This window comes from Populus trichocarpa, chromosome 2 (assembly GCF_000002775.5).
Source record: "Populus trichocarpa isolate Nisqually-1 chromosome 2, P.trichocarpa_v4.1, whole genome shotgun sequence".
Lineage (NCBI taxonomy): Eukaryota > Viridiplantae > Streptophyta > Magnoliopsida > Malpighiales > Salicaceae > Populus > Populus trichocarpa.
In genome coordinates, this window is record NC_037286.2 from 15,084,883 (window position 1) to 15,097,727 (window position 12,845).

Genomic DNA, 12,845 nt, shown 5'->3' on the forward strand with positions numbered 1-12,845 from the left:
TTGAACTTGGCTTGTAATTCCTGGAAGGCTTTTTGTTGCTACTGTAACTGGGATGAAATAACCATCCTTTTGTTTTCTACACCATGATCAAATTATGCTTCTGGTTGGCTGAAAGGTCTTATATAAAACTGATGTTGTTGGATTAACTTTAAAAGTAACTATACTCTTAAACACATCAACAACTTCAAGGTTGATCATACTTTTTACCAATAGGAAAAGAATTAGACTATAGATTCCCAAAGCTAAAATTCTCAAACAAATCTCATTCTTTTAATCATGCAATCTCTTCTTGAATATAGGTTACAATGTGTTCCACAACCAGCCTTCACTGAAACCCCACTTGGTTATCTTTTCATCTACCATTCTTCGATCAATTTTAGTCAACGAAGCATAATTATGAAGCTTGGTTTTTTGGCCCATTGAAGCACACTGGGTTTGATTTTAGATAGTCTAAGAGAGAATCATATTCTTCAAGGGTGGGAGTCATGTTTACAATGTTAAAGGTGAAATACCTGTATTCCGGTATCCAAAACCCTATCAAAACTTGGAAACACGAGTGTTACACCCAAATCTTAAACAATTGAGCAATGTCTCCATATTGTTTTTGGAATTCAATATGATCTTGTGAGGAAAACATCTCCTAACAATCCAGCAACCGGATGACATAAGACATTCTTTCTTCAAGCTTCATATGGTACGGTAGCTTGGACTCAAATCCTATTAGCAAGCAATTACCAGCGAGATAACTTGACCTCTTAACCTTATACAATCCGAGTATGAGAATAATTCCATGATACCCTATTTATAGGGTGAGTCCCAAGCTAAGAAAAATTCCAAGTGAGTATCACTAGACATAAATTAAACTCGCCACACGAATCTCCTTTTCTAATCCTAAATGGGACGAGCTTGAATCCATAGTTTTTTTTTATTGGTTTTCACTTAAGTGTGTGAAGAATTTAAATCAAATAACACGCGCACCCACCCACCCACCCACCCACCCACACATACAATTCATCAGGTGAAAATAAATACGACAATTTAATAGCATAAACATAAATAAACAATACAAATAACTATTCCAAAAATAATTAGGAGTCAAAAAGAAATAATTACAAGTAAAACTACACAGACAAAATATAGCAACAAAAAATAAATAAATTATAAAAGAATAAATACAAACAATCAGACTCAACCGTAAGGTTCTTAGTTGATTCGCTATGCTGTCACACAATGACAATGGTGGGACTCTTCAAAATTAAATAGAATATATTTAAGACATGAAGTCGTCACTGGTAAATAAAAAGCACTAGGAATTCTAAAAACTAGTATTGATTTCATAGATTTGGGTAAAAGATTAGTTATATCCAAGAGAAGATCAACATTACCCTTGCTACTTCTTTTCATATAAAAAATCACCTTTACTATGTATTTCTCTCTTAAATCTATCACTTTTAATTGTCATGAATTATTCTAATTATTATTTAGTTTATCTTTATAATTTTTTTTTTGATATGAACCCTAAAAATAAATAGGAGACTTGTCCATCTATCTTTTAGAAAAACAAGTCTTAGCCAAAACATTGATAATTTAGCAAAATCATGACGAAAACTAGTAAACATAATTTTGAATTATTAAGCTTACGTCAGTCCATAAATTAAGAGACACGTAAAATAAATTTAAACTTAAATTTGACAATGTCATGATTAAATTTATTGTCTTGTTATTAAAATTATTTTAAAAGCGCATTGAGTCTACATCAATTTCTACAATTAGAATATGTTTAAAATTAATTGTTTCTGAAATGAGTTTTGAATTTATAGGGATGGTTAACATATTATTGAATTTTGGCCCATTTATCATGGTTAGTTTCAAAATGAATCTAAAAGACATCACTCTTACTCGATGAACCTTGGTAGAATCACGTATACTCAACCCAAATTATTGTATCTCATCCGAAGAATACACGAGGAATAAGTTCATGTACAGCCATCTTTACCTTTTTTGGAAGTTCAGTTTTGCTATGGTAATTGCGAAAGCGAGTGCAAAGAAAACTGGAAAAGCAAGAAGAACAATTGCCACTACACCTAAATCATCTTGTTTATACCCAAAATAACTTCGTAAGAAGGAACTGATTGATTTTCGCTCTCCATATGCTGTGATTTCCGCTTCTATATCACCGTACTGTGATGCCAGAAGGCCTTTCAAGGACCATGAAATTGGACAAATCCAATAGCCCCAAGCCCACCATCTAGGCATTTTCTGCAAGATACATGTATTTGGGTGAGAAATATTGAACATTACTTTCAGGATAAAAAAAGAAACATCTGCTGCAACAAATACAAATTTATAGTTACCAAAACTTTGTTTCGCTAGTGTTGTGAAGGAAAAAAAAAAAAAAAAAAACAGAAGGCTGGGGAGTTCTTGGTTTACACATTAAGACAACAACTGTCTTGACAAAGAAAGTGAAGCATTAGAATTAGTATATATACTCAGAATGGTTATTGTGCAGCTTGAAGATGGTGCTAGTTGAACTTATCCAAGACGCAACACTAGTTAATGCGGGTCATGAGCAAATATGTAGCTGGCTTACCGGTTCCGGTACAAGGTAGCCCGAGAACAAATTCGTGAGGGTATAGAAGAAACTAGCCCATATTGCAGCCATTTGGAAATTTGGGGTCAATGAGACAAGCAGCAATCCCAGGTAATTGAAATAGAGCAATGTGCAGAACATTGAGTAGAAGTACCAAAATACTTTGTAAGCTGACCAGTAGAAATTTATTGCTGGATATGTAATCATCAGAAACAGCACAGCTTGGAGCAATATATATGGAATTTCTACAATCACCTGCACTTTCGTAACAACAAGTTTATGTTAAAGTCTGCAAGTTCTAAAATCTTATATTGACTGATTTCATGGACATTAATGCTAAATCTTTCTGGTACTATCTTCGGACCTGTGCAGACGAGTACGCCCACGAAGAGTACATTCCAGCAAACCTTTCCCGGTATACAATGGTGCGTTCAGTAGCTACAAATGGCATAACAGATGAGCAGTTGGCTATTCCGGCGAACTGAATAAAGATGAAAATAGATCCCAGTATGTTGAAGAAGTCCTGTTCACCATTTCTTCGGAACAAGGAGCGTAATCACTAGTTAGCATTTTCTATGGGATATTCAAGCATTAACATTGCTGATAAATTCGACTGTAGAGAGCTTACATTTTCTGTCCTTTTTGCCAAAGAAGTGCTCCGAATATCAAAGAAGACACGATGATAAATATCAACCGAACCAAGTTATATTTTGGACTTCTCCAGTAGGACAATTCTTGTTTCCAAAGGCACGCCTTAAATTGTTCCCATGCATTTTGTGGAAATCGGGTGGAGAAATGCAATTCCTTCGAACCCTGTTCTGGAAGGCCCAGTCTAGCAACTAGCTCTTCATTTTTCCTACATCAAGCAAAAACATATGACTTCCCGATAATTCTTTTGTTTCTGTTTCAAATGACAACGAAACTTTTGTCAAACACGCAACACTTGCAATCTAGAAAGTGCTCCACCCGTTCATATATATATAGTTAAGCTTACTGGAAGAGATGGGAGTCCCTGTAGAGATTTGCAAAATCTAAACCAAGTCGAGCTTCCATAGAAGAACCGGTAACCTCTAACATCCATGTTGCAGGGTTGTGATTTTCTTTGATTTTGGGAACTCCATGAATGCCCTTCATGCAAATATGTACGTAAATGAGTAAATAATAAACGAATAAGATAGGCAAAGTAGGTTGGTCTCCAAAATTCTGACAGATATTGCTCATACATAGAAACATATTTACCTACAGAACTACACTTATATAGACATGAATATCAGTTCTTCAACTCTATTTCTGTTAATTTGATCTTTAACGAAGAATTGAAAGAACTAGAATGCCAGGGGAAACACATAACAGACAATGAACCTGGAAGTCAATCATTGCATGTTCATGGATGCTTACCTCAAAATACTCAATAAGCTTACTTGAATTCTGACCCAGCTCTCCAGAATATATTATTTGTCCTCCTCGTTTCATCAAAATGAGCTGCAAGAATTATTATTTTTGATAAATAGAAGGACCATAAGTAATATCAAGAAATTTAATTAGTCTTGCACTGACAGTTCCTAATTAACCACTTAGAGTGCTAATAAATTTTACTTTTGATTGATCACACATTTTATGCTTAATCGTTTACATGTGACCCATAATCAATGGCTTTTCTCACCCTGCAAGAAATCAGGCAGCTCACTAAAGTTTTCAGATTGCTAAGATTTCGTTTTTGATATTGCATACTGCATATTTTCATGTGTACATAGCCAATTACCTCATCAAATGCCTCAAAAACATCAATACTTGGCTGGTGAATTGTGCACACAACTGTCCTGTTTGTATTAACAATGTTCTTTGCAACTCGCATGACGATTGCAGCTGCTCTGGCATCCAGACCAGAGGTGGGCTCATCCATGAATATTACAGATGGATTGGAAACAAGTTCTACGGCAATAGTTAGCCGTTTTCGCTGCTCGGTCGATATACCACTAACACCAGGGATGCCAACTAATTCATCTCTGATTTCACCAAGCTCAATCATCTCAATAACTTCTGCTACAAATTCCTGCAGAAAGAAATGATGATAATGCGTATTTATGTGTATATGCTACTACCAAATGCTAACGTGAGAAGAACCCCTGAATACGCCCTAGAGATGCTCTCACAACAAAACACTTCATATCTAAAGATCAATTATTTTCCGTTAATGAGAACACTGATCTTGTCACTGTTTATTCTATATATTTTTCAATTTGAGCTTAAGACTTTAGCTGGTTTTCTCAGGCTGGAATCTTGTGTTCAGCTACAGAAAATGTCATTATTTAACAATCGAACAACACTAGTAGTTCAAATTAGGCATCTTACAGATCTTGTCCTATTGTCAATCTGAGCTGGCAACCGCAACCAAGCTGAGTACATTACTGACTCTTCTACTGTAATCTGTGGAGAATGAATATCTGTTTGTTCACAATAACCAGATATTCTAGCATACGTCTTTTGGGCTTTAGGGTACCCTCCAATTCTTATCTCGCCTTCAATAATGCCACCAGTTTTTCTTCCAGAAAGAACATCCATTAGTGTTGTTTTCCCAGCTCCACTAACACCCATCAATGCCGTAAGAATCCCAGGTCTGAAGGCACCAGTGATATCATGAAGAAGCTGCAGCCTTTTTTGTGGAAGACCTTGCTTTCTTAATATCTGAGTGACACATGCATGGAAATCAATAGGCATCAACTATAACTACCAGCCAAGGAAGTCCTGTGTTGATGAGTTGTACTTACCTTAGGAGTGTCGACAAAATATTGCACATTCTGAAAGGATATTGTTATGGGCTCGAAAGGCAAAATCATTTCTGCAAAACAGATGAAATCACTATGGATGTTGCAGTAAAATAGAAAAAAAAAGAGTTCATCTGTTTTGTTTGTTGATTAATATCCATCATTTTCAAGGAATATCAAATAAATGGCAACAACAAATAATTATTACTGATTTTCTCCATTTCTGCGGCAGGTTTTGGTGTTTCAGCGCGAGGAAAGTCGCTCAAATCTTGTTTTCTCTTTAGAATATTGGAGAGCCTTTCTTGAGAAATTATGGTCCGAGATCTCCGAGGGGCTGCAAATTTCAAGTTTATATAGATGAGCATGAGGAGTCAATTTGTTATCCATCCGCATGATAATATGAAACTTACCTTTTGAATAACTGAGGGCGCAGGTGAATCCAATGTTGAAAATTATCCAGAATCCAATTAATGCTCCTAAAGGTATCCAATAGAAGTATTCATTGAAGTATAGTCCCCGGCTTTCGAGAATTTTCTGACCTAATGTAATATTGGAAGATGAAACCTGCAAGAGACAATTAGCAGTGAACAACCACAGCAACAAGTATTTATTGAGAATTTAACCAAAGTAGAAGTCGGGTTTCACCTTTTGCCACCTCGGAGCAAGGAATTCGTTTAAAGATGCACCGATTTCCGCATATGCCAGTGGAGAGAGCCAAAAGCCCCACCTCAACCAAGAAGGTAACGAAGCTGCAGCAAAGAAAGCGTTTGATTTAAATGGCAGCTAATTTATGCAAACCTTGTGCTAAAAGTCACCAAAGGGCTTACGTTGTCGAATTACAAATCCACCAAATAGAAATGTGATTAATATAATGAAAAGAGCGAATGTTGATGCAATAGATGGATTCCGAACTATGGAAGCAATCAGACGGAACATTGATACAGACACTTGATGAACAAGGAACAGAAGAAAGAAGTGGTAGAAAAACCTGACAGTCATTGAAAACAACAAGAGTTAGAAAAGAATATAGTTTTCATAATAGAAATGACATATGTCCGCAACAAAACACCTTTCTGGTTCAGGACTGAAACCAATAACGTAATAGGTAAGAGCTGTCCAAAGAAATGCATCTAGCAATGAAAACGGAATCTTTAAAATGGCAGCTGGAACAGAATAAGCCCACGCAGGATAAAAGTAGAAATCCCTTTGCTTGTAGAAAACTGCTATTCTTTGTATAGTCAATGACAATTCGGTAATCCCATTGCACATTAATCTAATTAGAGCATAAAACAAGGAACCCATGTATAGGTTGCCGTCGACCATGTCAATATCCATTCGACTACGTATGAACACTGTCATTGTAATTAATGCAGTGACCACGAGCTGCATGAAGAAAACCCAATAACAACTTGCTGATTAGTTAAGAGTGTCAGGTAAAAATATGTTGATAATCCAGTCACAATTAGTCTTTACCTGTACTGATTTGAATACATGAAGAGACAAGTTTCGCTTCATAAGCAGCCATTCTCTATCCATACAAACTTTGAATAGTTCCCATTTTCTTAAGGAGTAGATGCTGAATGACAGAGCATTTTTATGACTTTCAGATTTCTGTAAAGGCCTGGAGAGCTCCCCTTCTAGCTTCTGTCCCACATGAAATTCCTGGAAATTCTTTACAAGCATATCGATAGAAACATAACTATGAGGTTGCTGTTTATGATACCAGTACTGTCCTTGATCCCTTTCAGAAACTACCTGCGGATAAGTAAAAAAATGTCCCGCTGAAAAAGTATTTTGGGGCAAATGTTCTTGTAATGTGAAATGAATTAAGCAAGGTTACGTACTTCTTGGAGGAAGTCAGCAATGCCCTTTCGTGGTGGGCACCTAAAACCACAATGTTCAAAGAACTCCAGAACGTTGTCTCGAGGCCCATGGTATACTATCTTTCCCTCTGCCATCAAAATAATGTCGTCGAAGAGATCAAAGATCTCAGGAGCTGGCTGAAGAAGTGAAACCAACATGGTTGATTTTGTTATGTGTGCCAATTGTTGCATGCAGCTAACAATCTGGAAGGTGGTTGAGCTGTCTAAGCCATTGGATATTTCGTCCATAAAGAGCGCTTTTGTTGGACCAATTATCATTTCCCCTGGCAGAAGAGAGTAACAGAGATTTTAATATCCGAAGAAATGGATTTCCTGTAACACCTAGCTCTAGTGCTCTACAAATCTCCAGCAGAGGCTTTTTTTCTTTTTTTTTCTTTTTGCTATTTCTATAAATATAGGATCGTCAATGTTCTTAAACACAATTAGCTGAAAGGTTTCTCAACAAGTATTAATTATTTAAACTTTGCAATTCACACAACCTGTTGTTAGCCTTTTCTTTTGACCACCTGAAATTCCTCTCCTCATTGCATCTCCCACCATTGTATCAGCACATATGTCCAGTCCAAGGATCTGTAATGCCACAAAGAATAGAATCTGTAGTCAATGGAGAGGATAGGAGCTTTCGCATTGATACTTCCTTTGTTATATAGAGAATCACCTTCAAGATATAGTCCGTCTGGAGAGTCCTTTTCAATCCTTCAACTGAAGTTGCCTGTTCGTAGAGATTGTCAGCTGATATTGCTACCAGAAAGTAGGAACCAAGCTTCCTCAAATATGAGATCATGATAAAGAGTTAGTTTGTTTCTTATGTTAGCTTTACCTTCATGTAGGTATCTACATCCGGTTCTGGGACAATACCAGCTTCCTTCTCCCTTCTACTGATTTCTTTCATGATATCTTCAGCAGTAAACAGCTGCTGTATCAGTTTAAGTCTCTAAGAAATGTTTACCATTACAAGATGTGGAGCAAACCTACCTTCTCTGCCCCCAATGCCTTGACAACGAGCAGAAAAGTCGAGGGTTTCCCTCACAGTCATTTCAGAAATGTGCTGGTCATATTGGCTTATGTAAACTGATGTCTTCTGAGGAACAAACTCATTGAGTTTGTAACCATTATATGAAATTTCCCCCTCGACCTATACATGAAAATCAGTTATTGTTCTATATCATATGTTTAACAATTTTTGATTTCATCATTATTTTCGTTCATAATTTCCCAGTTCATTCTCATAGTAGGTGACAGTTTTACAGAGATGGTTCATATTGATGTTTTATGGCATGGATTTTTATGCACAAGTAAGAGACCTTCAAGGACTGGTCAAGCTTCGCTGTAAGTGCCTGTAATAAAGTGGTCTTCCCACAACCTGGAGGACCAAGCAAGAGAGTCATCCTGCATGGAAAGTGAGTTTATGTATGAACTCCCATAAATATTAATCATAAGTTGGTTGCTCCTCGTTGCAGAAATTAGTACTGATTAAAACCGTTGGGAAACGTCATGAACAGATGCATTATTATGTGTGAACCTTGAGGGCTTGATGATGCCGTTGACGTTTTTGAGAATTTTAATCTTGTTTCGTACCGACTTGCATCCCGTAATATTTGCAATACCCTGTCGATAGAAAATATTTCTTTCATTATCAGAACATGCAAGTGAGAGAAAAATAATAAAAACAAGTCAACCCAATAAATTAATGTACAGTGCATGGTGGACTCGAAGTTCCAATTTTAATTTTTCATTCACAGCACTCTTGCCGCTCCTGTCTTCTTATGGTAAACGCAGTCAAGTTATATTTCTCCTTAAAAACGAAGTGTTTGAGCAGTGACTTTCTAATGCTGAAAGATTAGCTGATGCTAAACAGAGAAAAACAAGGAAAGATACTTGCCCCAAATGCAGTCTTGAGGGTGTTCCAAAGAGTAGGAAGGGGCTTTCCATGAACCACTTCATATTCCACCTCCACAGACAAATTCCGATATCTCACTTCCACAGTTGGCAATTCCAGACCCACCCTGATCAAGAGTAAATAAACATCCATCAGTACTGACAAAGATACATGCACATAAACATCCATGGATGTATCGTTTCCAAATAAATAATCAGTAGCTCTCTCAAGCTATAAGGTTGTAAATCTTGAAGAAGCACTGCAGTGCTATTCAGTGAATGCTATCACTTATGTTTCCGCCTCCTGCGCGCAGGAACAATATGGTTGAGAATAATATAAACTATATCTTAGAACCTCACTTAACAGCTTAAATTTTTGGGTTGAATTGGTTATTTGATACGGTATCAGAACCTTGATGACCAAGCAGTCACGAGTTCGAATCTCACCATCTTTATTTATTTGATAAAAATCAAGCACAATGTAATGTGAGCCTGTGCAGTTTCAAGTCCAAAGAGCTTTTACTTGAGAGAGTATGTTAGAGAATAATATAAATTATATCTTAAGACCTTACCTAATAGTTTAAGTTTTTGGGTTGAATTGATTATTTGACACAAATTCCTATTTTTCCTTTGAGCATATTTATTCACTATTTTAAATTTTATTTTCTCAATATATCTCCTTTCTTCATGTCGTATGCGAAAGAGGAACTTTATATAAAGATGTGGGGCTATAGAAGATCGATCGATGGTAAGTTACATGCTATCAGAAATTGCTGGGTGTCTTACTGGGGTTAAAGAGTGGATAGTGAGATTTCAAAGGTTGGATTAAGGAATCTTGAGAGGTTTATGAAACCTGGGTGATAGAAAAGAACCCTTATGTTGTCTTCGGTGATCTGTGGAGAGTTTATGAACTTACAACGTCAGGTGTGACGAGCTCACCTCTTATATAATGTACACACACAAACACATGGCCTCATGGTTTTGTCCCACGAAAAGGACACTTGACGAGTTTAAGTCTTTTTAACCAATCATGTAACTCCAAGACACATCCACAGTGACTTGTAACACATCAGTGCATGCAATTTGTGGAAGCTAAAAATAATTTTATTTAGACTTATGCTGGAATTAAGGGACACTGCAAGTCACAATCAGAATACGAAATGACAGCATAAGCATAATTATTAGAAAATAATATAAATTATATCCTTAAATATCATTTAAAAATTTAAACTATTTGATTGAGACGGTTATTTGATATAGTATTAGAGCCTTGATAACCAAGCGATCATGAGTTCAAATTTCAACATCCTCATTTATTTGATAAAAATTAAACACAACGTAAAGTGGGTGCTATTAGGTTGAGATGGTTTTTTGACATGGTATCAGAGCCTTGATGACCAAGTGGTCACGAATTCAAATCTCACCACTTCTATTTATTTGATAAAAATAAAGCATAAGGTAACATGGGCATGTGTAAGTTTCAAGTTCAAAGAGTTTTCACTTGAGGGAATGTGTTAGAGAATAATATAAATCATATCATGGGATCTCACCTAAATTAAAACTTAAGTTATTGGGTTGAGATGATTTTTTCAGAATAGAGTACCCTCTCATTTTGTTCTTAAGTAATCTCCCTAAAAAACTTACGCCATGGATTGAAATGATTGTTTTTTTACTATTGTAGATATGAGAGATATGATCATATTACCCTTTCAGGACCCAACTTTCAGCTTCGTTCAGCAACAGACTGACAAATTAGCTCATTATCCAGCTTACATGCTTCAGGGAACCAAGAGATTGTCTTTTCTAGACGCTATTTAATGCTTAATTTTCATTCATGAAATCCAATTTAAACCTCGAAAGGAAACATAAGAAAAAAAACAGATAGTTCATTGCGAGTTGCATGTAAAGATAAAAAGAAAAGGAGAAAGAGAAGGAATAGTATGCTTTCTAATGAAATGATTCCGTTTCTTTGTTTCATACGCTAATGCACATAATCGATGTTCATACGTATAAGAAATCAAGAATAGAATAGCAGGGCAGGCAAGGTTCTTACTTGTCCATTCTTTCTTTAAACTTGCTTAACAGCCTGCAATTATCTTCCTCGATCTTCTTTATAAGTTTGTCGACGAAAACATGGCGTTCAAGAGCTTCAAGCTTGGTAACATCAACCACCCTCTTGCCTTCCTCTCCTTCGCCATCTTCCTTTTTGTCAAACAATGACAGCCTAAGCCGTCTAAAAGTGGGTAGTCTTTCAATGGCTGCCCACTGTAGCTCAATTTCATCTTCGTTTTCTTCCAAGCTGGATAAGGATGTTGCATCACAATTAGTTGCAGCACTACCAATGAAGCTTGGTGCATGGTTATGAAATGATGTCATGATGCTTTTCTCTGTCGACTCTTCCAACTCCATCCTCAGGGAATCTGTTTTATGGTCGTTACGTGTGACAGGAGCTGCCATTTGAACGTTACGTCTGCTCAGAACCTTGAGGAGCAAGCGTTCACGTGTAGATCAAATATGTAGAGACCTCAACAACCCTCCTCCAAATATTTCTTAAGCGGTCACTAGCATAAATTGTCTTTCTTTTTCATTTTAGATTTTTTTTAATTTTTCTTTTTTATTGGAAATTGAAAAACGATTTCATTTGTTGAGAATATAGACAATTTTTTTACCAATAACAAAAATACATTAATATTACAACTATAATTTATAATTTATCATATTCCTATTAATATTTTGTAATAATTATGACAATTTAATAATAAAATATTGATTTTATCCCATTCAAATTAAAAATTATCATGAAAAGGTTATATTTTTAGCTAAAAACAAAATCCTTATACTAGATTTTTAATAAAAACTAAATTTATAACACTAAATAAAAATAATAATTTTAATTTTTCATATTGCTAAAACATTCTTATATTAGTGGCGGAGGTAGGGGGCTGGCAAGGACCCCAGCCCCTGCAAGGAAATGTTTTTTCCAGTACCTCCCTTGTCGATATTTATAATTTTAATAGTAAAATAACTGAAATTTTAATTATTTTAAAATAATACTTTTAATTTGACCCTAGAAAAGAAAAAAAATTATGTTGTTCATATTTTTGTTCATTTGAAAAAATAAAAAAAAATTGTAAAAAATAAAACTGAAAAATCTATAAAATATATATTTTTGAAACTTATACAAATTTGAAAAACTGAAAAGCAGTATTTTATAATTCTGGATAGATAAATATTGTATTTGAATATAAAGTTCAAGTTTTCTTTTTCTAACTTTAATTTTTTTTTAAATAAATATACTAGTATATATATTTCTAAATAATTCCTGATTATTTTTAATTTTGCGGAGCACGTTTCTCTAGTGTGCTAGCAAAGAAAATCATGTCAAATCGGGCAGCCGTACTTCAATTCTCGTAACTTGTGTAGCTAGGGAGTACTTTAATTCTAGTAACTTGTGTAGCTAGGGTGGTTAGTTAATTTTTCCTAGAAACAAATTTCGATGCGCTTTTAAAATGTCTAGAAGGGCTGTCACAATATTATTATAATTTAATTGCATATATTTGACTTTAGATCTTTTAATTTGATTCAATAAAGAAATATGAAGATCAACATAGAATTAATATACAAGATTTAAAATAGATCGATAAAACTATACTTACTACATAGAGCAAGACTAGAGAGTAATTCTTTATTAATATAATAAAAAAAACTAAAATATTGACTCTCGGCGAA

General features: G+C 35.2%; 1 protein-coding gene across 1 annotated transcript; it reads right to left on the bottom strand.

The window, feature by feature from the left end:
* Positions 1-1,895: 1,895 nt before the first annotated feature.
* Positions 1,896-11,651, bottom strand: LOC7481434 (pleiotropic drug resistance protein 3). Its single transcript, XM_024595066.2, has 24 exons — positions 11,170-11,651; positions 9,121-9,244; positions 8,761-8,846; positions 8,543-8,627; positions 8,214-8,373; positions 8,059-8,135; positions 7,897-7,950; positions 7,718-7,808; positions 7,200-7,501; positions 6,829-7,110; positions 6,425-6,738; positions 6,183-6,343; positions 6,001-6,104; positions 5,766-5,919; positions 5,564-5,689; positions 5,359-5,429; positions 4,943-5,275; positions 4,353-4,643; positions 3,989-4,072; positions 3,585-3,718; positions 3,219-3,446; positions 2,955-3,126; positions 2,591-2,845; positions 1,896-2,259 (listed from the first exon to the last, which is right to left on the bottom strand). The coding sequence occupies exons 1-24, from the start codon at positions 11,571-11,573 to the stop codon at positions 1,993-1,995; spliced, it is 4,359 nt and encodes a 1,452-aa protein (XP_024450834.2). The 5' UTR covers positions 11,574-11,651; the 3' UTR covers positions 1,896-1,992.
* Between the last annotated feature and the right edge of the window lie 1,194 nt (positions 11,652-12,845).

What these genes read in the sequence shown, in the direction of transcription:
- LOC7481434 (XM_024595066.2), bottom strand. Translation starts at nt 11,573, where the DNA reads ATGGCAGCTCCTGTCACACGTAACGACCATAAAACAGATTCCCTGAGG. An exon ending in GGCATCATCAAGCCCTCAAG is followed by an intron (nt 8,628 to 8,760) that starts GTTCACACATAA and finishes CTTTCCATGCAG; the next exon opens with GATGACTCTCTTGCTTGGTC. An exon ending in ATGTAGATACCTACATGAAG is followed by an intron (nt 7,951 to 8,058) that starts GTAAAGCTAACA and finishes CTCTACGAACAG; the next exon opens with GCAACTTCAGTTGAAGGATT.